The 24,788-nt window shown below is 34.9% G+C and overlaps 1 protein-coding gene across 2 annotated transcripts in view; it reads right to left on the bottom strand.

The window, feature by feature from the left end:
• The window catches only part of LOC149786989 (uncharacterized), a 57,842-nt gene that overhangs the window by 30,116 nt on the left and 2,938 nt on the right, over window positions 1-24,788 (bottom strand). The window contains exons 1-8 of one of the 2 annotated variants that reach the window (XM_089977546.1): window positions 23,832-23,940; window positions 17,803-17,968; window positions 14,809-14,957; window positions 11,705-12,535; window positions 9,774-10,034; window positions 5,107-5,652; window positions 3,703-3,809; window positions 1,729-1,803 (exon numbers count right to left, since the gene is read on the bottom strand). In XM_089977546.1, coding sequence (XP_089833672.1) covers window positions 1,729-1,803; window positions 3,703-3,809; window positions 5,107-5,652; window positions 9,774-10,034; window positions 11,705-12,535; window positions 14,809-14,881 — 1,893 coding nt within the window. In that variant the 5' untranslated portion in view covers window positions 14,882-14,957; window positions 17,803-17,968; window positions 23,832-23,940. Of the gene's footprint in view, window positions 1-1,728; window positions 1,804-3,702; window positions 3,810-5,106; window positions 5,653-9,773; window positions 10,035-11,704; window positions 12,536-14,808; window positions 14,958-17,802; window positions 17,969-23,831; window positions 23,941-24,788 lie in introns of those variants that run through there. The other variant, XM_089977545.1, reaches the window with a different exon arrangement.

Raw genomic sequence — 24,788 nt, forward strand, 5'->3', positions numbered from 1 at the left:
AAAAGACATTTAGGACGATGGCACTAATGGTAATAGGACTCTAATAATATGCACCCATCCTCAACTTGGAAACTGCACCGCCCAATCTCACCCCGTGTCTATTAGAATAACTACTGTATTACATAATTACATGTACTCTTGCGTCACTAGCCTTTACCGTGATGCAAGTCACCGCATCCAAGCGAAAGAAATATACCCATCAATGACAATGCACTGTTTTAAAGCATAATAAAATGACTTATATATCTTAGACACACATGAAACAATCTTCCTCTCTGACATGTACAGAGAACATTATAAGCCATCCGAGATGCAGGAGGGATGCAGTAATATTTGCAACAGGGGATGTAAGCATTGCATAATTAAAGTTATTTATACCACATCCCATCACTCACACAAGAAGAACAAGATTTTAATAGCAGCAATGCACTTCCTGCATCGGCAGTTTGCATATTTTATATGCTAGAAGTGATATTGATTGTCCGGGACAATCGATAGTTTACCTTGCTTAGCCTCACTTTACAAGTGTTTACTACTATAATCAAGTATAGCTAGGACACTTATGGTGCCTTTAAACTTGAGCACAAATAGGCAATGCCTTCGTTCTGCTTTTTCGCCAAAGATAATAGGGTTAATTGAGGAGAAGGTAATGTAAGTCCAGCTGAAAACCGTTCTTAGAACATCATCCTATTAAGTGTGATAGACACATAAAGAAGCACATATCCTTCATTTACTAGGCTTTAATTCTCACTAGAGAACGGTCTCTCAGGAGGAGGGACTGATAAACACACTTGACAGTGATAGTATGTCCCAAGTGTTAGCCAAAACTGAGGCCATTTTAGTTTCCCTCTGGCAATAACGCAAAATGAATTGATGCACTTCAACGCCAAATTGAAGGTCACTTGACCCATCCATTTGAATTCTGATGGAAGAAGGCAAACGATGGAAGAAACTACGGCACTATGGAATATAATTTTCTCTGATTACAGTCTAATGACTTAAAGGTCATCTGTATTAAGTGATCACCTGCCCAAAACAGCCACTTTATTAATGCAAATTCGGCAGCAATACGGTGAAAAATTCATCTGCTATTAGATAAACATAAATCATAAAACAACTAATGTTTGTGGTAGGTGTAGAGAATGATTTAATTATTCTATAACATTTTCAATAAGCGACGATTTTTCGTTATTCACTTCTGCATACTTACTGTACACGGCACACCAGTAGTAAGTCTTAAACTATTACAGTTTATTGATCCCATGAATCTAATTAATTCCATAAAAGATACACATGTCTAAGTATGATTACCTGCATTATATTTGTGTTTTAGTTGTCCCTTAATTGAAATAATTGACGACATTACATATCTATTACATAATCTCCTACCTAAATAACCACCTTTTCATGGTTCTTTAAGATAATAATTCTTGCAATTAACCATTGTTGACAAAATGCTTTAATATGATATTTTATTTAAGACTCATTAAAATGAAGGGATGAAGTGTGTTACTGTTATGACATGATCCGAAAAGGGTGCATATCGTATTCGTATAATACAAACATATATTTCACCTAATTGTCATAATTGAGACCTCCAAATTTAAATATCTAAATGACATGAAGAACAAAACCAAGTAAATCGCATGACATTATGTGACTATATGAATATCTTGCACTAAAACTATACATCATTATTCATAGCATTCGTGCAACCACTTGACATACCTGTCTCTGTTTTTTCATTGCTGGCGGTACAGCTCCAGAACTATCTGACTCTGCTTCTTTTGCCGACGATTGTGTCTGATCAAAGCAATTAACAAGAATGTTTAATCTCATTGGCGTAACATTAATACAACGTCTTGAAATTAAGTAGTACTATGTTATGGGAATTATTCCATTTACAAATTTGTGAAATTCTCTGATAACATTTACATTATATGAGTTGCACTTCTTCAAAATAAAGTTTTCATTTTTATAGCTTGACCTAAATTATGTTACACCAAATTGGGTAAGTGAGCAAGGGATAAATTATGTACCATGCAACATATTCCATATGCTAGAAGTCTATTTGTATTTATTATTGCACACTTCACACATGATCCGATTTGTCCTAGCTAGTTTGATATAATCCACTTCTATGATGTCACCTGAAACAGGAATTTTACATGTGTCTTGCGACTTGAGTATAGCAAGTCTCCATGTTTTTGTAATAGTACTGATTAATGTACCTTTCAAAAAGATATACATGAGGAAACATCGTCAAAAATATGTTAGATTTTGTAATATAAAGTGACAAAGGATTCGAACAGTTATATCATATTATGAATTCATGCAAAACATACTGTAATAATGAATATCTACACAGACAGTAGTGTGAGCGCATATGGCCTAGCTGAAGCGAAACTCGCGGTCTTGCTTTCAAGGCTTACATCTCGACAGACCTTTAAGGGCCACATGTTCCCATAACCAATGTATTGCTAGTAGCCGAACCATTATACAATGATTGATATAATCAGACAATAAGAATGACCGTGCTGCACGATTAAGAAGGTTAGCATTGTTACATAAGCGTTACATACAAACGCAATACATAGTATGTCACCTGTTAACTGCATTATATATGATATGGTATAAAACGTATCGGGCCCCAAGTATGAAGAAAAGTATCGTATCGTAAATAAGCATGTTGTGCACATCTCTAAGGTACATAATCGTATAACACCAGCAGATATGTTTATATTAAATAAAGTCAATATAATAATGGTACAATGGGTATATGATTGTACTAGTATCCTTTAGATAGGGTCGTGTTACAAGCAACATTCTTGAAACATATGTTATTAAATAGTGTTCAGTCTGTCTTGAAACATTTGTTTTAGAATCCTGGGTTTATAATAACACATAAGTATCATCGTTGCTTTAATGCATCACCTTTTCAACTACAGTGTTAAATGAATAACACAAAAAGAAATAAAGATTCATATATTTGCAACATATAACGTGGCGTATGATACTGTCCTAAAATAATAATCCTTCCCATCATAATTCTTGAAGATTTCAGAACATATGAAGTTGCTACAAAACTGTGGTCATGTTAGTCAACATTATTCCAAACACATGAGCTAAAGTCAACAATTTTACCCTTGATTTATGGCATACATTGTCACAAAGATTTTGATACTCGGTTACCTTATCAGAATTGCATTATTTTGTTCAGGATCTTTAATTAGTGTCTCTGAAGTGTGCGAATCAGCCATCATCATTTTCTCCTGCAACATTGAGTCAAGGTAGCTAAGTTACGATATTTTATGAATCGAAATCCAGTGGTCCCGCCAAGTCAGTTGTCACTCTGTCACTGGGAAATATATTTTGTCCATGCTTAAAGTGTCAGTAAAGCCAAAATGAATTTTTCAGTAATGTGAAGAAACGTTTAGAAGCATCAAGATGTATAAAATATATGTGTCCTTTTATTAACAATTTTAAGGAAATATTTTCATACATTGCATTTGCAAAATGATCGATGTCCAAATTATATATCTCAGTCATGGCTTTTCTTTACGCTGTGCAAATTTGTTAGTATGAAAATGATGTACAAATACTGGCATTTGTGAACATCACGCACATAAATTGTATATCAAATACTGACATAATAAAAGACAGTAAATGAAAACCTTTGATAGGAATGACTTTAATTTTCACCTGTAAAATTTTATCCACATGTGTTCCCACCAAAATCACTGGAGGGATACTGGAATTAGGATCAAGTGAACAGGAATGTATAGAATTTAGCCAAACCTCAATCAGTTCTGAAAAAGCATAAACCAAAATAGTGTGAATGGCAAATTATACACTAACAACTTCATGATAAATAGCTATGTAGATAAATTATACTTTGTGCAGAAATAATTATTCTTCTTTTAATAACTATAACCTTAAATACGACTAGTATAATTCCAATATTGGCAGGGTTCCTTTCTTCTCGTTTGAAAATGGCATTAACCATTGACATTTTGACTCCAGAAACTAACGGCTTTAAACCATCTGGAAGCAATTTACAAACTCAGATTTTGAGGTACATACTGTAAATTGAAACGTGATTTAACTAAAATGTTTTTATTCTTGTAAGCACAGTGACCTTAGCCTTTCACTCTCTGATGTCAAATCAATATGATACTTATGAGTTCATATTTTGTACCTACAGATGACGAACGAATCAAATTATTGTGGGAAAACTATTTTTTTTATATTTTAGTCACAGTGGCCTTTTCCTTAATCGCTTTAACCTGAAATCAAGTCCGTTCTTTCTTACCACACATGCAGGGAAAATATAGATAACTGTTTATCATATAAATCTTGATTACAGTAGTGGTAACCATATGCCCACCATTAGCGAAAATGAGCAAATACCGAAGGTGAAAAACTCCATTTAAAAACCATGATGGAAACATAAAGATGGTCAGACAGACGGACAACACCATCTCAAAATACACTCCACCGTATGTTAGACGTACAAAAAAACTACTTCACCCTAAAGGTTGATTTAATAGTCAAATATATGAGTGCTCCTTAAACATCATAAATTCCAGAAAGATACCCTTAAATAATTCAAAATTCTGCATTGTAACACCTGCTGCTAGAAAGAAAATGCAACTGACAAATAGCTTATTAAACATAAAATATGAAGGTATCATAGTCATATACATGTACAAAGTTACATGGCATACGTCTTTCATTCAAGATTAAGTCAGCTATGATTCGTACGTCAAGCAAACATGTGTATTGCATAGATGACCTGTCGAAAGATGGACGGATGCTGAAGCTAAATTCTCATTATAAAAGTGGTGAACTTTAATGCAACTGAATTAAAATGAATATTGAGGTTAATCTTGCATATAGAAGGCATTACAATAATGCACATGGATACCTAGGTAATCGCCATGTCAAGGCTTAAGGTATAAATTCATGTTTTGTCTATGTTATTCCTTGTTTCCTCTGGGTAATATACATGTTCTTTGAATGTACATGTTTCTTATTTTATAAAACACGAAATATTAACTATGTTGTTATTTTATTTTGCCAGAGTTGTACTTCATTACAACTCACCATGAACTTTGCACTTCTTTATCCCTTTGCTATCAAAATAACATTCATCAGCGACAAAATCAGTAAGCTGCTCACTGACATCTGAAACCAGGAGGTATATGGCTCGTCTTGTCAGGAATGTCTGGTGTGTAGTGTAAAAGGCATATTGCCCTGCAAAGTCCCATATTGTCATTTTTGCCTTTTTGCCCGTATCTTGTTTTAATTTATCAGCATTTTCTCGTAGCGATTTGAACATGGGTAAAATTTTTGTTTCAGACTGGGCGAGGTTCCTCTTATCTAAAGCTGACGAGGATCCGTCTTCTGGACTAGGAGTGAACGAAACATCTTGGCCAAATTCTTGCCTAGGACAACGATGGTATAGTATTTCTGTTCCTTTATCATCATTATTCGTAATAATTCTCTCTCCTTGTGGACGGTCTATGTTATCTGTTGTCCCTCCTTGTGGAAGGATCACAATAGTTTCCTTGTCAGGGATCTTGCCCATTGTTGACTGTTTCTCATACAGGACTCGGGCAAGGCGTTGCAGTCGATGCTCCTCTTCTGAATCTGAAAACACAATAAACTGTAAATAAAAGGAGAATTATCCAGCACACAGTTTACCATCTCACCCATATACGTACCTTCTACCTCCCCTTTGTTGCTGGGAAGCTGGCAAAATCCGCTCGGCAGGTAAGACTAGATGTAGCCAGGTGAAGCCTGGTAGGCAAATGTGATACAAATGTAACTATGATTCTTACATATAAAAGTCATAACAATGCAACGATGTTTAAGAGAACGTGAAAGGAACAATTGAAACAACTGCAAGTTATATTTCTTTACGACTTTTCATACAAATGAATCATACATATGCACAAAAACTGTTTAGGTTGCACAGATGGTGATCTTGTTATATGCTTTTCACAGGGAAAAGATTTAAACAAGATCTGGACACGTATTCGGTACCGCACACAACTCAAAAGTTTGTAAACTATCTGCTCCATATTAACCTATGTGCTATGTTCATTTACTTGATATGTTCCATCTGGCTTTGGAAGGCTTGTCCTCATTAACAGTGATCATGGAGGCCTACATAATAAAACTGAAAGACAAAGATGTTTCCGGTATGACAGGTCGATATTCTCAAAAATTCAAAATGTTACCAGCCCATCACATGGGAAAAACAGGCACAAGAGAGCAAACTCTCGCCTGAGATCACTCTAACTCTGTATTGTGTTCTGCCACAGGAGCTGTTGCTACTGACATGTTCCTCTGACATGATTATCGATGAGGTTTATGACACAAAATGAAAATCTATTCCAATCCGGTAACGATATCGTCACAGAAATAAACTTGAAGGAAACAAATTATTATGCCTGCAAAACCAAAATTCTCCCGACAAGTCACAGTGGTATCTTGTTAAAATGACCTTTTTACACAGATGTACCCAACTACCAACTCTTGACCCTCGTTATAGTATAGTATATTTGAAAATAAGATCACTTGCAATTTTTGCTTAATTTATTTTTAAAATATATGTCCCATGAATATTTTGGTCGCATTCAAAGACTACCCTACATTTGACAATTTTGCTTTAAGCTGTCCTACAAGGTATATATATATATATACACACACATATATATATATATATATATATATATATATATATATATATATATATATATATATATATAATTTCTCCCGACTTATTCCGACTTCCCGGTACAATTGAGACCCTGTGGAACGAATTACTGAGGAGTTCATAATCGGTAACAAGGTATGTTTAAAGTCCGACTGTACACTTCTTATACCAATGTGAATGTGTCATATATATATATTCGACATCCAAAAGGACGAAGACGGTTGTGATCTAAGAAGGATGAGCCATTTAAAAAGCGAGCAAGCCATGTACAGCAATACTTTAGAAGTCCTTCTTGAGAAAATTTGACTTTTTGAAGTCCAAAAAAAACGAAAGGTTTTGTGCCTTTATGCATACTGCAAGGACTGTATGGAGATTAGTAATTTTGGAGTGTACCACTTATGTTGAGATATTCAACATACAATTGACATATTAACTCCACCCAGCGTTGTGTGAGCACAAGGTTATTTCAGTTATTATTTAAGCTTTTCATAGTTCCCTGTTTCCTGAAACTTTGTATCTAGATACTCAGTTTTTGTATTTTTGTCTACAGTCTTCAACATGCTGGACTCTCTTAAATGATGAAATGTGTCCTGGTCTTCTATTTTAATCTACTTCGTTCTTTCTGCTATTTGTACACGACCTTAACGCATTTTACACTATAAAGCATGATTAATTTCAGATTAAAATATTTCGAACGGAATTTAAAATAAATTTGTATCACTGGTGCATTAACAAGCAAGTTAATTTCATGGCAAAGGGAGTACACATAGGTACAGGCATCTGAATGACTGTCCCGTACATTTGGCAGTAATACTTTTTCCTTGAAGAGCTGAAGAAAACACAGAAAAACAAAAAACATAACAAAAAATGTTGCAAGCATCTCTGGTGGTACCATGATATAGATAATAATGTTATCAAATAGGTGTGGTAAAATTTAACCATTGCAAATTGGCAATTTACATTAGGATATGCAAATGATCATCTTAAAATTATTTCGTGTCAAGCAGCAATGTGAATTAAAAGTATTACGGCATTCTTGTTAAACAGATGTCATGCAAATGTAAATATGATTAAGGTGTCTACATTCTCAGATGGAACAGTTTATGGCTTAGTTCGATAAATTGTACAAGTTGAAGTTACAAGAAAAGCAGAAACCATGTGAGAAATGCCTGCAAGATGATACTTAGTATCTTTTATTTTGTTGGTGTAAAGCCTTGTTGCATCAGTCTGATACTTAACACGTTCATTTTGGAATGAAAACGCGTCTTCTTTGCTTCATAGAAATTTTAGTCAAGCTAGAAAAACATAAATAAGATTAGCTCTCTGACATCATTTCTTACAGATGTATAGACTTAGACCTTTAGACATCTGACCACCGGATCGTTATTTACATTTCTTAAATTAACACAAGCCATCCAGGCTTTCACCATGTTTCGTCATGATTTTGGTACAATAATTGATTTACTCGGCAGAATTATTTCCTCTTTATTGAGTCCCTTTCACATCATCGTTGTCAACGTCTAAAGTCTACAATCAACAGCTGCGTTGCGTCAAATGAAAATCACCTACATAATTAAACGTATGAGTCTGGTGCATAACTTAAATAGATTTGTGAATATCATGATCTCTTTCGACTATTGTGCACCTGAACTTTGATCCCAAAATGAAAACATGATTTCCACGCCTCAGATGCATTTCCTTCTCTGAGTTTGGCAGGCTCTTTATAAAGAAATCGAGATATTAGAAGAGGAACTATTGTAACCGTATCCGTCAGCCTGTTAATTGTTATCCATCTGTCATATATTATAAGTTTGGTGTCGCTTAAAAAGAGCAGCAAGGAATCTATATCAACTAATTTACCCCATGGTCTAGTTAATCAAAAATGAAAAACACCTTTTCCTAGAAAATTATGTTTCTTCGAGAATACTTATCCAATCATAATACCTTAGTAGAACTACTAGTGCTTAGCAAATTCAGCCCTCCCATATATTAACATTAGCTAAATGGAGGTAAAGATTGTCTGCCGAACAATGTGGCGGTCGGGCAGAGTGATATCCCTTTAAGTACAAGACCTACTGGCAGAAACTAAGTACGTGTCAATTACTACTGGAGCAGTAAATATACCCCGAACTTAATGTGAAATCTTTTATGATCCCCGTTAAAATATCTTAATGTGAGATGACAACAAAGTCTTGGCAGATTATATAGCCAGAACCTTGTCGGAATAGGAGGGGAAAAAGTTGGAAATATAGATGGATTATCCTTTCGGCAGAAGTGAGAAACTCTTCTAACTTGTCATGGCATATCTTCAATGTAAATGCTGGCTTTTGTGAGAGATCTCGTGACGAAAACGTGCTCTTTGGCACGAGCGAAAGTAGTTACTGATACGTTTATAGTCTCTACCGCCAAGTTTTATATCTAAGGGAAGATCACTCTGTGCGATCGCCACATTGGGCGGCAGAAAACTTTTATCTCTCTTCAGCTAAACGTTTTATCTGGGATCTCTCTATTTTCGAGGTAGCAGTTGTTCTCCTAAAATAATAAAACTGTGTTACGTATTTAAAGAAGAAATTGTGCTGCATTGATATCCAATACGGCCAACATGATGATCATCTTGAAAATCATATTGCACCTCCTCCTCCTGAATGGATGGTCAACTTGGACTTTTAACGAAATGATTTATATATATATATGGTCCTAGTTAAAAATGCTACAATTCTGATGTCCCATTCAGTCAGCCATCTTGGAATTTCGTTACTGGTAATGTTAATTCTGTATATTGTAAAATGTTATATTTTCGTCTATTTGACTCAGACGCTTGACCTTTGTTTTACCTGAAACTGATTCGTGTATGTTCATTCGTTTTCCCAAATGCAAACTACTTACAATGTCGAGTAATGAATTTCAAAAACTGAAACACTGTGCACAAAATAAATAGAGATGAATGGAATGATAATGGCAATGTTATCATGTTTTCATTTATAACATGAATACAAATACATGTACTGTGATTAAGACATTTGTTTTACCATTTTGTTTGGTCACATACCATTCTCTTGCCGAGTCCAGTCATGTGTTGTTAAAGAAACGTCACAGCAATTGACGAAGATGTCGATGCCCTCTGTACTGTGCCTCTCAGAAATGTTGACCTCCTCTTCAAGAAGGCGCTTGACCAGGGTTGTCTTCCCTACACCCATATGCCCAACAACCATTACTCTGATGTTGTAAACAGTCTCCGTTCCATCTTTTAGAGCGTCTTCATATAGCTTGATGGATCTGTCATCCATGTTTAAAATTTCAGTTGGTACAACTGTCGATGTAATGGAGGATTTGTTTTTATATATAATTTATAAATATTAAAGCAGATTAAACAAATATCAACTTTTTATAATGTTAGTGTGCTTGATCAGTGTTGTAAAGCTATGCCACTATTATTCATGTTAACTGAAATGTTCAACACATAAATATATCCTTTGTTACTAAAATGAAGCACATAAAATTTAATATTCAATTTGGTGCATGACTTTAAAATGATTCACTTAAATAAATTGGAACATTCAAATCGAGAATCAGACTGAAATACAGGTTTACTTGCATATCTGAAAAAGTAAACATTCCTAGCTAATGATCTTAGGAATGCATGTTCCATTATCAATAAACGACGCATTTGCTTTACAGAAATAATCTGTCACAACAATGAATGATCTTATTCCGTGAATCAAGAAGTCAACAGAAGGATGTCTTGTATCAGTATCTGCCATATATCCATCATATTTAAGAATTTGTGATTGAATCCATTTATAAATCTATATTGTGTATATTAGTGAATTATAAAACTAAGTTTATGTGTGCAATCTGCTTAAGGAATCTCATTAAATATTCTTTTACAAGTACATAGTTTAGGTGTCATATTTTGGACTAGACTGCATAAGAAATTCCAGTTCCAGTTTAGATACCCTACATTTTATTTCTTAAGTACTTAAAGCAAGTCAATGATAAATAGTTGTGTCTAATATATAGGTAAAGAGAACGACATGAATGCAGAAATATGCAGTGGTATTTTCCAACGCCTATAGACTAAGAAATAACTGATTCATATTTCAAGAACCTGATGATTACTTATTTATCAATATTTAGACATGGATATTAAGAGTTCGAATACATAACTTCGCATTTATATCATGTATTACTCTCTCACTAACATTCTACCTTTTCATTAAATTGTCATATTTATTAAACTATCATACAGGTGACCCGGCCTGTATAGTCTTTATCAGGTACAGGTGACCACATTTTTTAAAGTTGACCCATACTTTGAAATGTTGATCATTTAGTTTTTCTAATTTGTAGGTAGATACATAACGTTTGTAGGTTGATTATACAGTAATTTCAAGAAATGCATGCAACACAATCGGTGTTGAAGTACATTGAGATGTTTGGATGAGACCAAACAGGAGCTGTCATCCAATGCAAAACTGTGTTGTGTGACGCGCTATGATGTCACAATAAAAACGATGCGCCTTGCAAAATCATGTATACTACTGTGCAATGGCAAATGTTTCATTTAGTTGTCAACCGCTAATTTAAATGCCTACAGCTATTAGTAAACGTTGTATGTTAGGTTTTATGACACATCTAAGGAGCTGGTCAATTAAATATCAGGAATGAAAATGCATAGGACTAACTAACTATAGTCGCATTCAATTTTGCACCATATTATTTTGTTTGTACTTTAAATAAGATAAAGACACCTGTATATGACGATTTTCACATATACTTATCCGAATGAATACTGACCAATTTCATTTTGTTGTGTCATCTAAGTATATATAATGCTTTTTCGCATCATTTGAACTGCTTGTCTTGATAATATAATATTAATTGAAGCATTTATGTTCCTTAAAATTACAAATAAATGAAGTTTATAATTTTTTCAGTGTCATGCAAACTTATATGGAAATAAAATAAATATATATTAACCTTGTTGATGTACATTCTCCAGTCGGCATTTCCTAATCTTGCTACTTCCCCATCGTGTGATATATAGAACATTAAGGTGGTCCTCACAGAATATGTCACGGGACTGCCATGGCAATCTGTGAATGGTCATTAATTCGCCTTTGTCTGTCAACTGATGAATGTTCTCTGGGGTCCTGTTACACACAAATATAAATCCAGCCTGACCAACCGTTAAACCCCTGGGTTCCGTCAGATCTTTATGTTGATACAGAAACGTCCGTAAGTTAGCATTTTGAAGATCATATGCATACACACCAGTATTATCTGGGCAGTCATGGCCGGCCCAACATGAGATATATACTATGTTGGATTTCGTGGTTAAATGAATATCAGTAAGAATGGGCAGGTAACTATCGAGGTGGCTCACCATCCCTCTACAAATCTGGTTAATTTTATCTACACGTCCATCTTTAAGAGAAACGAGACACCAACACAAACTCCAGTCAGATTTTCTACCACTGACCGCAAGTTTATCTAATAATTTAACTTTTGCCACTGCACTACAGTAAGTAAACCCTGTCATCACATTTAAAGTCCTGACTTGTGTAATAGTTCCCGTGTCACCTGTAGATTTGAATGACATAATTTCTATACTACTGTTCTCTAGAATGACAGCAACTTCTTTTTCGGTAGTTAGACATATAGCCTGGGGATTTGATTCTAACTGGTTTGATGCAGCCAGCAGCTTTCCATCTTGGCATCTGTAAAGCTGGAGATTCCTCTTCTTGTACTCAACTAAAATCAGCAAGTCTGAAGACACCACAAGACCTCTGTATTCGGGTTTATGGTCAGCTGTGGATTAAAAGTTTATCACTTCAAATTATCCCGTCAATAAACACGCTGCTGAAAATTACGATAGTGTTTAGAAAATGAAGAGAAAAAAAAAACTAGTTTGAATGAATTTACATATCAAGAATTTCATTATACCTTTGGCCTTAAATCATAGTCTTTCATTATTTTATTCATAACTTTACTGCAATCGCCGTTCCATTGCCGCCGCCATCACCATCATTCATAAATTTAATTTTTTTAATTTACTGCGAGAAGTATTAACCTATTTTTATTATTTTTATTATTGTTATTATTTGTAATAATACTAGTATATTTGCTATTTAATATATTTGCTAATATTAATAATAATAATAATAATAATAATAATAATACTTTATAGTAGTGGTAGTAATGCTAGTATTGTTGCTTTTGCTGCTGATGTTCTTAGTGGTAGTGGTAGCAGTAGCAGTACTTTGAGTGCTTTTGATTTTGGTTGTTCACGTTGAATTCTTTAACACAATACTGTAAATAGTAAATATTGCAAAATTATAGCGTGTGATAACTTGTTCTCTTCATGGATAATAGTGTGTCCATTTATAATTCTAAAATAAACCGATTGGGTGGAGGCATTTAGGATATATGCGTGCATAAAACGTTCATAATGTTGTTAAGTCCTGTTGCACAATGAGGTCAAGCCATGTGCAGCTCGAGTATCTGAAACTCATGTGGGAATAGATAATATCAACAATTCTAGAATTTGTTATCGTGATCAGGAGATACGAGCCTTGGCTAGTATAAATAAATTTCCAAAACAAATTGTTATACAGCTCAAGTTTCAGAATTTTCATATGGAGTCCATGGTCTAGGTATGAACACATTTCAAACGATGTGATACATCCCCTACCTCACAGGCACTTGACACTTGGATCATGGAGAAAACTATTGCGATGCGACCATAATTAATACTTACTAAACCAGCAAAGCACATATATTACCAATTTACCCCGCGGATAATTCCTTAACCTAATGGACTTATCCTCTTGGTCATAGCTTGGAAAAACTTGCAAAAATATTTATATGAAGTCATACTGCTAAATTGGCATGAGTATATATCTTAATACATACACCTTAAACCTGACCTTAACATTCATCCTGCTGCAAGGGTAAAGCTCATTTCATATTTTTAAACTATTAGCAACATTACATTTCCTGGCAATGTAACATATACGTTATCATAGTCGACTTAATTTGACCACAGCGATTATCTGTACTCATATGGACCTCGCCTCTGGATTATGGTTACGACATTATCGAAAACAATTTAGCTCTGATCCTTATCGTAATGGATGCTTTCTCTTGCTCATTGCTTGAACTGTTCATGGTCCTTACTCTAAAACTGCGTACATTTGACGGACTTGCCGGACATGAAAAAAACAAATGCTCATATCTAGTTGACATCTGTATGTAGCCAACAGGCCAATTCTACTCCACGGAATCGGGTACAGCGAAGCATTTTACCATCACAAAATACTGATTATGTCTGTCTGAGTTGATTCCATTATCAAGTTCTATACAAAATGTTTGATCGGTCATACTATTTCATAATTAGTTTGACAATTAACTGTATTGTCCTGAAGTATTTCACCGGGATGATTAATGTGAAGAAAATATATGTAATTTAGTAATTCAAACACTTTTGATAGTTTTGATTTCTTCTATTTTAATCAAATCTAAGACTAGATAATATAATGTGAAATTAAAATACAACTACCAAATAATTTATTGCGAATAACCATCATGGCGAATAATGTTAATCTTGAGAAACTGAGCATTATTAAGAAATATATAAGTAATATTGCCCATAAAAGGAAAACATGTTCGAGCTGCAACTACACTTGTGGCATATCACATTATTCAAGCAAGCCGTATTAGTTCAATGCGGTATTAGATTCATAAGAGGTGTAGTGGAGGTAAAGGATGCAATGTCTCATTTATTGTAATCATTGCAAGATAACAGATAGTTTTTTGAGACCTGAACTAAGGTAAACACCTGTATGTATTTGAAATTATATAATTACTAAACGTGGAAAATGATTCCGTCAGTTTAAATACTGCCTTAGTTCCGTTTTATATTTTCATCTTAAAACCATTATTCTGAAAATACAGTGGCTCCAATCTATATTCATATTTCAACCTATAATCTTCATATTAGTTGGTATTAGGCTAAATATATCATATACAAGTTTTAGTAAAAAAAACACCAGGATTATTCTTTAGTGCTTTCTATTAAATACCTTCATGCTCAAGATTAAGCGTTCTCTCTTTGACCAGACTGTAAACGGCCTCGTTTGATCTTACTGTGGTCATCGTATCCTTGTGGATCAGGACGAGGTGACTTTGAAACAAGTTGTCAAGCTAACATACTGAATATATTAGAACTTTGCTGCAAAATATGTAGAGAAAATTTCAAGCAAAATTAAACATAACAATCTAATTTATAAGTAAATGGAGACATATATCAGTTTGGTTTTCAAGACAAATATCTTAAAGGTGTCATGTAGATACGCACTATTAAGCACTAATAGCAAATCATTACTCTATTCCGGTGCAAACTGAGTATTGAAACTATAAAACCTTCAGTATAATTAACTCAGTTTAATACCAACTACTAATAAGACAAACAACATTTTACGAACTGAGAAATACACAGGCATATTCAAGGTGTGTTTCATGCAAGTCCAGGGTTTGTTGTCCATGGTCCTTAGTTCATGGTATGTTGCCAACTTATCAATAAATTTGGACAGTTCTGCTGTGATTGATATACAGTCTGTCTTGGAGAGTGAGCTTATGAAAGTTAGAGATTGATTGATTTTCATTGTGGGAGACGTGATGCATTCTTGAAGTCTATTGCCTGAGGTTATGGATACACTATTTTATAATTATCAGTGCTGAGTTTACCACTTTTTATAAATGTACTTATGAACACGAAAGACATCACGGGCCTTCAAACTCTTTACCTGAAATATCTGCTGCTACAATTCTCAATTCGCGCAACGGAGTCGGTGTCTTTTGTAATATATACTCTCTCTCTCCCTCTCTCTCTCACACACACACATACACAAGCAGACGTGCACACCTTACATTTATGCAATCTGAAACAACTATCTCTAAAGCGTTAACCTTGCTAATATGCTATGACTCCATTGCTAACTTGTAACTTTTTTAACGGTGCTGGGTATTGTGACGAATTCGAAAATGATTACGATCAGAACAATTATTATTTTTTTACCATTTTGGTAACATCGCTCATTCCCAAGTATAACAGAATACCGTGTCTGTAAACTAGCTGGGTCATAGTGTCACACATATTAAGAATACTGATATCTTAATGAACTGTAATGAAGCTTATATATATATATATATATATATATATATATATATATATATGCACTCTAAATTAGTCTTTTTCAAAGGTCAAGAACAAACCCATTTAACTCATACAAATATATTTACTGGTGGTTAAAATATCTTTCATCTTATGACGGACACCTTCAGTTTCTCTAGCACATCGACGAATGTAAGATTGAACATACATGGTCCAAACGAAATCCTGCAAGAAAAATAATGCAGTTTATCTTATGACATTTAATATCTATAGCCACCACTATGTCGGCAAAAACATAAATTGCCCACAAAGATCAATTTTCTGGGATCTAAGTGGGTGACAAAGGAGCTGTGCAGATGTCCAGCTGAAAAAAAACAAAACATTTCTCTTCCCTTGGCCACACGATGACTAATGCAACACTAATAACAATCGTTGACGACCCCAGCTGTAGTTCCGAAACCAAGAAAGAAAATGTATCTTACTGGATATGCCGCCGTAGAACATTGAAGGTAACTAGTTGAAACATCCAAAATTGCAACAACAAAAAATTATGTAGACATAATTATGTATAATTTTTTTCTTTATTCTTTTTTGCCGTGTCTCTGCGTTGCATTTGCATTGGAAAACATTATATTTGGAGTAGAAACTCTTTAGGTTAGAAACGGGTTTTTCGCCTTTCTTGTACGTTTACTGCATTTATCTTATTCATCAGTCTTAGTTACACGTTGCTAGCTCCAATGCACTTGAAAAGACTGCTCCCATACCTTATATTATGTTTCTCAGACTGACGCCTATACAATTTCACATCATGTTACGCTCTCTATATCGGTGTCGTTAGTTACATATATATATATATATATATATATATATATATATATATATATATATATATATATATATATCTTCACGTAAAGATTTAAACATGCTAAGTTACGGGGTAATGTTAATTCATGTTAAAGTTTATGAAGCTTTTTTCGGGTCTACCACTGCTAATGTGAGCACAGTAAAGAATGTCAACTAGAGATACCTAATACTAAACTGACAAATAAATGTAAAATAGAATTACCCCAGTGATAAACAATAAGATCCAAGGTTTTCACCAAAGTAAGTAAAATGAAAACTCTCTCTCTCTCTCTCTCACACACACACACACTCTTATCAATAAGCAGCGTAAGCTTAAGTTTCATCCTGAAAATTTTAGCAGAACTGTGTTGCAACATTACATGGCAAATCATTTATTCAGGTTAAGTTGTGTCTTTAGTTTGTCCATGCACATAATGGATATATCTTAAAGTTTACCAGGAAAATATATCTTCATATATTTTGACAACAATCTTTTAAAAAATTCTTGCTCTCAAAGAAGCGACTCAGAATTCATAAGTGATATTTACCTCTGAGTGTCTTGAGTCATAAATACAAATTCGTTATGTTTAAGAAAGTTGGTTACTCTCATTTTCGTTAGAAATTTTTAACACTAGCAATTAAATCTGCCTCAGACGAACTTCATTTGTTATTAGTGGTTAGAGCTTTCCGCCTTGGATTCTGGAGGTCGCAGGCTCGAACTACAGCCAAAGTGTAATATCAGCGGCCACTCTTGGCGCTCAGCTTTAAGGGGTTAGTATTAGGACTGGTATCAGGATAATGCTACTATATGTGACATGATGCTACATATCTGAGGCTTGATGTCCCAGTGCTAGACATCACTATAAACAGTCCCACTGCAGACATCGTAGCGATATGATTGAAACCATGTTAAAGCGACATTAAAAATCACACACACTTATCTTTACACCATGTAATACCATAATACACGTAAATGGAAAAAGAAAAATGATCATTTCAAATTTTCACCCTCGGTAGATCTTCAAACTCCAGATATAAGGCTTGAACACTGAATACCCACCCAATCCATTCTGAGCGAATTGCCTCAGAGTCCTTGGAAAGTAAACGTTGCTGCAATTTCCTCAATGTGATGTAGCTGATCTTGTGTTAAACACGCCAACGATTCATCTCCAGCCAAGAAGCTACCCGCTCCATTCTCGTAGTCAATTGTATTTCTTTCGAAATAGCTGTAACATATGTAAGAATTACAACTTAGGTTCAATATAAAGCGTTGTTAAGAAAACAAAGGTTGGATTCCACATTATTAGGTGAGTACCGAAAACACGAAACTAATTAATCTCTCCACAAACTTTGATTGACAGCTGCTATTAGCCAAACAAATTTTGTGAATCCCTCACATGGTTACGCCGTCCGTCATTTCCTTCGACAAACTAAGCTCTATTGGTTGTCTAAGGAAACACATATATCGTTTGCGTTCAGTGTAAACTTTTATATGCGACAGTGGAATCTTATAATGGTAAGATGTGTAGTTATAGTTCGATGACTAATATCAAGGATTAGAAAATTCTGAGAGGCTCATGCTATTTCTGAAGCCGAACATAAACTTAAAGAAATGACTCAGATGTATTAAACATTACGAACAGTTGGTATAAAGGTAATTAATGCCTATATTTGCATATAGTTTTTAAATATCCTTTTAAGCAATATTAGTTTGTCAAATCAACCCCTTTGCCGCGTTACTGAACAGAACACCATGTATAAATAATGGCTCCATATATATATATATATATATATATATATATATATATATATATATATATGTCAGCTTTACCTTCCGAGAGTAATAATGCTTAAAATATTTTACAGCCTAATCGTGTTCTTATTACAATAGATGGATGATCTTATTACAATAGATTGAAGACAAATATATCATAAAACAAAACAGAAACCTACAAATATTCAAAGGAACAAAAAAGCGTATCTGGATATCTATCTGTATAGGTAAAGAATATATTCCCCGGCAAAAACGAAGTATAAATCGAAGATACATTTTCTAAGTTACAACTATTTTTCATTTTGCAGCATTTTGTAAACAATATCTAGCTAACAGATGATTTCCAGATCCTGTACCTTCTGATCCCTTATCACACCACCCATGAAGAAATAACAATAAAATTACATAAATATATTGAAACTATTATTTTACTGGTCTAACTATATTTTACGCTTTATTGAAAATATTATTTGACTAGTCTAACTATATTTTACTCTAATCAATTTGTTAAAGAATGTATACCATTGTCTACATAGAATCTGGAAAATCACTGATATTTTGAGTATCCAGATGTATATGACATATGCTTTTGCCATGTACCTAACAACATATTTTATTTCATTAAATCATGTTACATAATGCTTATGGGTATCAATGCTATTCATGTTTGTGTGGCATATTGCAGAAGTTTATATGATGTTGATCTCTCTCCAAAACAGATTTACATCGTAAATGTATCGTTCACTAAAAACTTTAATTCATGTTGCCTGCGCTTCAAAGTTAAATCAATATCTCTCAAAAACTCGCGAGAACAATTAGGAGACAGATCGGCTGATTCTGCTCTACGTTCTAGTAACGAACGTGCCATGTCTTACACTTGTTTGTCAAAGGTAGCAACATGAAGAGTTATCTCCCATGCGGGTGTGGAGCTGCATACTCTATGCTGTGACGTCACCTTGCTGAGTATGTGATTACCCGCAGTAGGGTAAATCACAGTCGAGGCAACTATCACCGGTACTTGTTGTAAACAGTACCTGAAGTAGCTTCGCATTGTAGCCAATCAGTAGACGTTTAACATTTTGCTTATTTTTGTATAGTCTCAAACCCTTTGTTGTTCTCTGTTATATGTAACTCGTCTTTAATATAGTAGGATGCAGTATAGCTTCACTGATTTGCACACTCTTTTCAGTGTGATATTTTTTAGTATTTTTATGATACATATTTTGTCTTTTATATCACAACAGTAGTCAATTAATTGTTTCATTGATTAGTTCATCTGATACATTCCAGTATTTCACACAGGTAATAATAATAACGCGAAGACTCACAACATGAACGGCTACATTACAACATAATAAACTAGATATAAATAACTAATCTTTAATCAAGAGTAGAACTGCGCTCAAGATAATTATGTCAAAATTAATGACACCTAAACACAGTCCCTACCCCTTTCACAGGTTGTGCCTGCCTAATTATACATATGTTTGTACATTGGAAACCTGCATCATGTATTCAAGTATAGACATGGTATATAAAATCTTATGGAAGGACCATTCAGTGTTCGGCCCACATAAATTAAGAAAGCATTCATAAGCAGATTTAAACCGGCCAGCCCACCCACCTCCAAAACCGATTAAAAATTATCCTGAGAAAAATTAAAACAAATAGTCTGTCTGCAAAGAAAATCCCAGCCCTCTGCTTTAATGGTTGTATCTTATGTTTACAAACTAAGTAAAAGTATAATCTAATCTATTTAACATCTGTGCATCTATACGTCTATTCCCAATCCATTTTAGTATGATGGCATATGTAACGTGCAAATTATAACATTCCAGTTTTAAATCCTTTATCATTATTAAAATAAATGACATTAACACTTTTTCAGGACAATACAACACCATTTCTGTAATTTACACAGTTTCAGGCCAATGCAGTACAATTTCTGTATTTTACACTTTTTAAGGCCAGTGTAGCATTTGTTCGATGCTTTACACATTTGTAGGCCAACACAAGTACACTTACTAGGTTAAGATTACTTATATGACAGTTCAGACACTACTCCATGCAGACTTAAGAGGTGAATATTACTTTAGTAACAACTTAATAGGTGAAGACTACTTCAGGAACAGTTCAAGCCAAACTATACGTACACTTACCACATATAGACAATTTGAAGTACAGTTCAGACATTACCTGAAATACACTTAATAGGTAAAGACTATACAGTGCATTACCCCAAGTACACTTACCAGGCAGAGACTATTTCAGGGATATTTCAGACATTACTCCACTTAAACTTACTAGGTAAAATTTTTTATTAGTCTACTAAAGGCACACTATACTACAGTAAGAGTTTAGGTATTGTCTAGAGAAGAAACCATGACTAAGAAGTGAATAGATATGTCATTTTTCGAACATTTGTCAGTAGTGCGACAAAGAAAGCAGGATAAGGAAGCGTTTAAAGAAGGCGTGTCAAATGACAATGACTACCAATTATAAAATACGGCTCTCATTATTACTGAACAACGTTTCAAAGCGTTCCCTTTTAACCTGGGTCTTTTCAGTCATGATCCTTTCTGACCCGTTACTAGTGTTTCTGAACTGGGGGGCCACGAGTGTCCGAGTGGTCTAAAGCGCTCACCGTTCCGGATTACTGCCATGCCACCTATGTCTGCGTGGGTTCAAGTCTCAGGCTCGGCTCACGTGAGTACGTGAGACCGCCTGCTAGTAGCTTCCCTTGGGTCGGTGGTTCTTCCTCCACCAGTTATACTGGCCACCATGTATAGCCTATCCTGTGCCTAAAATGGTGCTAAACCCTACAACAACAACACCAACAACAATTCCTTGCTGCGCCAACTTTAACCTGGGGCCTTTTTCCGTACCGGTCATTTCTGACCCGATACCATCCACAAAGTCACACAAACACACTTACACCATTCAATAAGTAGATTTGAATAATCTTGTATTGCATGATTTACATATGAAATCACTACCAAGAGAAACACTCAAACCTGACATTCCCTTGAACTTGAAATCACTGTACTATCATTTAACTTGCTGAGATGGTAAAAGGGTTTGAGTCTATGATCCCACCACGAAAGACGCAACCAAACTTTAAACGATTTTTGATATGCTACAGCAGGAAAGCTACTCCTAGTCTACGAAGTGTCCTTGAAGTAGTTGCCTCAGACTGTGATTTACCTGCGTTCACCGAGTCATTTTTAGCATGTTTACAGCATTGAATTTCTCATTCGCTGCATCATCATAACATGCATTTTTTCTTTAAAAAAGTGAGCTATATAATGGAATTATGAATGGTAGTATTTTTTGTAAGAAATTCTTATGCTTAAATGTACAAATGTTAAATCACAAGTATGCAGACTTGTTTTGGCAGACGTGATTTGAACGTTCATTCATGCGAAGGACATGTTGCCACTACGGTGTTGTCCATGCCTGCTGTATGTGACCTATTTTTAACTGATCTGATATTTGTATCACACGGTTTGTTTCCTTACATCTTACGTGTATGGTGGTTTGTATATTTAACATTTTATGTGTAGTCACCTGTGTGGAAATCTGCAGCATAAAGTCTATAGCGTCCCTCATGTTCGTGGGTCTTCATGTTTATATGATTCGTCAGGCACATACAAAATGATACACAGCGCGTAAGGGAAAAAAAATGCTTTTAATACAGTAATAGTTGTGACATTTTGTTACTACGTAATCTATGGTGTAAACTACCGTTACTATTACTACTGATAATAATAAAACAGCAATAATAATAATAATAATAATAATATAAAGAAATAAATTTGAAAAAATCGCATACTCGTGTGTAATTGTTTGCAGCCTTCTTCATATTAGTACGTCAGCTAATGTACTAAGGATATACTTTCTTGGAGTACAAAACTCTAAAATTCAACTGAACTTACCAAATTAAATCTCAGCATATACCGGGTTTTCCAAAGCTCAATGTCATTTGCTTCCTTCTATCGGAATACCGCATTGTCATTCTAACAGTCGAAGGCAAAACTGACGGTGATCTTCCTGCACTTAGCAAAAAATAAGTCATTTGATCTATCGGGGTACATTGTAGTTTATTCCCGCTACGTATAGGATAACATATTTATTTGCCAGGAACATTTTCTGCATTTTGTCACATGTACTGTATTCATATATTCCATATAGCTATAGTATTTAGCCCTTGAAGATCACCTGAATTTGGATTGCCATTTTTTTAAGAATCTGGCTAGCTCGATATTGTTCGAGCAAGACCTGTACATTACCAGCAGTTTCGTGTATCAACATTTCCCACTAAAAGGCATTCTTAATGAAACGCAAACTTGTGATATTTAATTGGTGGTTTGGGGAACACTTCCATTATATAAAGTATATGGGGACACATTATTTTGTACTGCTTGAATGCAATTTAGAGGCAAATATGCCTGCATACAGTCTACACTGCTTTGAATCATATATGTACTCAATCATTGCACTAGTTTTGCATGAGCGACAACGTAAATCAAATATACAATCTCAGCGCCGACATCTCGCTACAGTAACAGATGCATTATCGACGAAAGCGCTTGCCTGAATCAAATATGCATAACAAGGTTATGTGACATACTTTAGTCACTGTCAAACTTCTGTAAGATATGTGGGGACTATGGAGAGGGATTACCGCCATATGTATGTGTTTTCTAAACTTCCTTGATACGTTATTGTAAATGGCTGCTTGCAAATTGTACGTAGCAGTTAGCAAGTGCTACTTTCCGTTTGCCTTATTGTCAATGGCTGCTAGCCATTGTGTTCCCAGAATGCAATGTATGGATAAGAATTGACTTTCGTCAGCAAAATTTCATTCACTGATCGTGCAACATCACAATAGTTATAAGGTGCATAACTGCTAAGTGTGAAACGTGGAAGCATCTGACATAAAATAATTTGGTGGACGTGGTACTCACGATGTAATTGAGAGGCGAGTGAAATAAGTTTGAAGGCTAGTGCGTGTGGGTCAGTATCAACCTGTATATCATTTTCTCCCAGAAGGAAAACAACGATATCGGGACAAAGAAAATAAAGTGAGAACATGTCGAAATTCCTCCATTTCTCCACCGTTCTACCTCCATCTCCGCTTAACCTCACAGAAACGACGTTTCCCAAATTAAAATCCAATGCAAGACGATCGTCAGTGCCCGAGGCAAGATCATGATATAGCCATTTACAAATAGAATGGCCCGTAATTAGAGCAAGAGGCATATTACAAATAAGATAAAATTAAATGACAAAAGAATAAATAAATGTGTACTCACATATGGAATAGCACAAAAAGCTGCAAAGCAAAATTTTAAAAAAATGGTAAGACAAAGGTGGGACTTAAAATTCCACTTAAAATATTTCCCTGGAACCAGGATAGCGTCTCTACAGCTTTGCAGTTAAGTTGAAAAGGACGCTGATTACCATTCAAGTAACTGTTCGCGGTTGCAGGCCCTAACCCCTGATTGGCCAATGAACCCATGTGACCAACAGGGGGCAATTCGATTGGCCCTTCCCTGCCCAGCTCTTTGTTCCAACATAATAAGGCAAAATCTAGACCCAACCTCATCACACCACCCATAAATGTACTTACGCAGGCGTAAGTAGTTATATGTACTCTATCATTGCACTAGTTTTGCATGAGCGACAACGTAAATCAAATATACAATCTCAGCGCCGACATCTCGCTACAGTAACAGATGCATTATCGACGAAAGCGCTTGCCTGAATCAAATATGCATAACAAGGTTATGTGACATACTTTAGTCACTGTCAAACTTCTGTAAGATATGTGGGGACTATGGAGAGGGATTACCGCCATATGTATGTGTTTTCTAAACTTCCTTGATACGTTATTGTAAATGGCTGCTTGCAAATTGTACATAGCAGTTAGCAAGTGCTACTTTCCGTTTGCCTTATTGTCAATGGCTGCTAGCCAGTGACACATTCATAATTCTAGTCATGAATTTTATATTCTTCATTAGTGCAAGCTGTAAATGGCTGCTTGCAAGTGCTTAGATTTACTTTCCTTCCGTCATTGTACCTTGCAGTTTGCCAATTACTGAACTGATTCTGTAGTTTGTCGCATGGCAAACGCTATGTCAGTTATTACAAGTTTTGTATATTCTGTTCATAAACTTGCCATATTACAATTACATTATCCCAACTGCTGTTTTCATACAGATTTGGCCTTGCAACAATGTAAATACTAAGTTTTATCAGTATCGTCTTTG

This window comes from Sinohyriopsis cumingii, chromosome 12, assembly GCF_028554795.1.
Source record: "Sinohyriopsis cumingii isolate HCF-2022 chromosome 12, ASM2855479v2, whole genome shotgun sequence".
Taxonomy (NCBI): Eukaryota; Metazoa; Mollusca; class Bivalvia; order Unionida; family Unionidae; genus Sinohyriopsis; species Sinohyriopsis cumingii.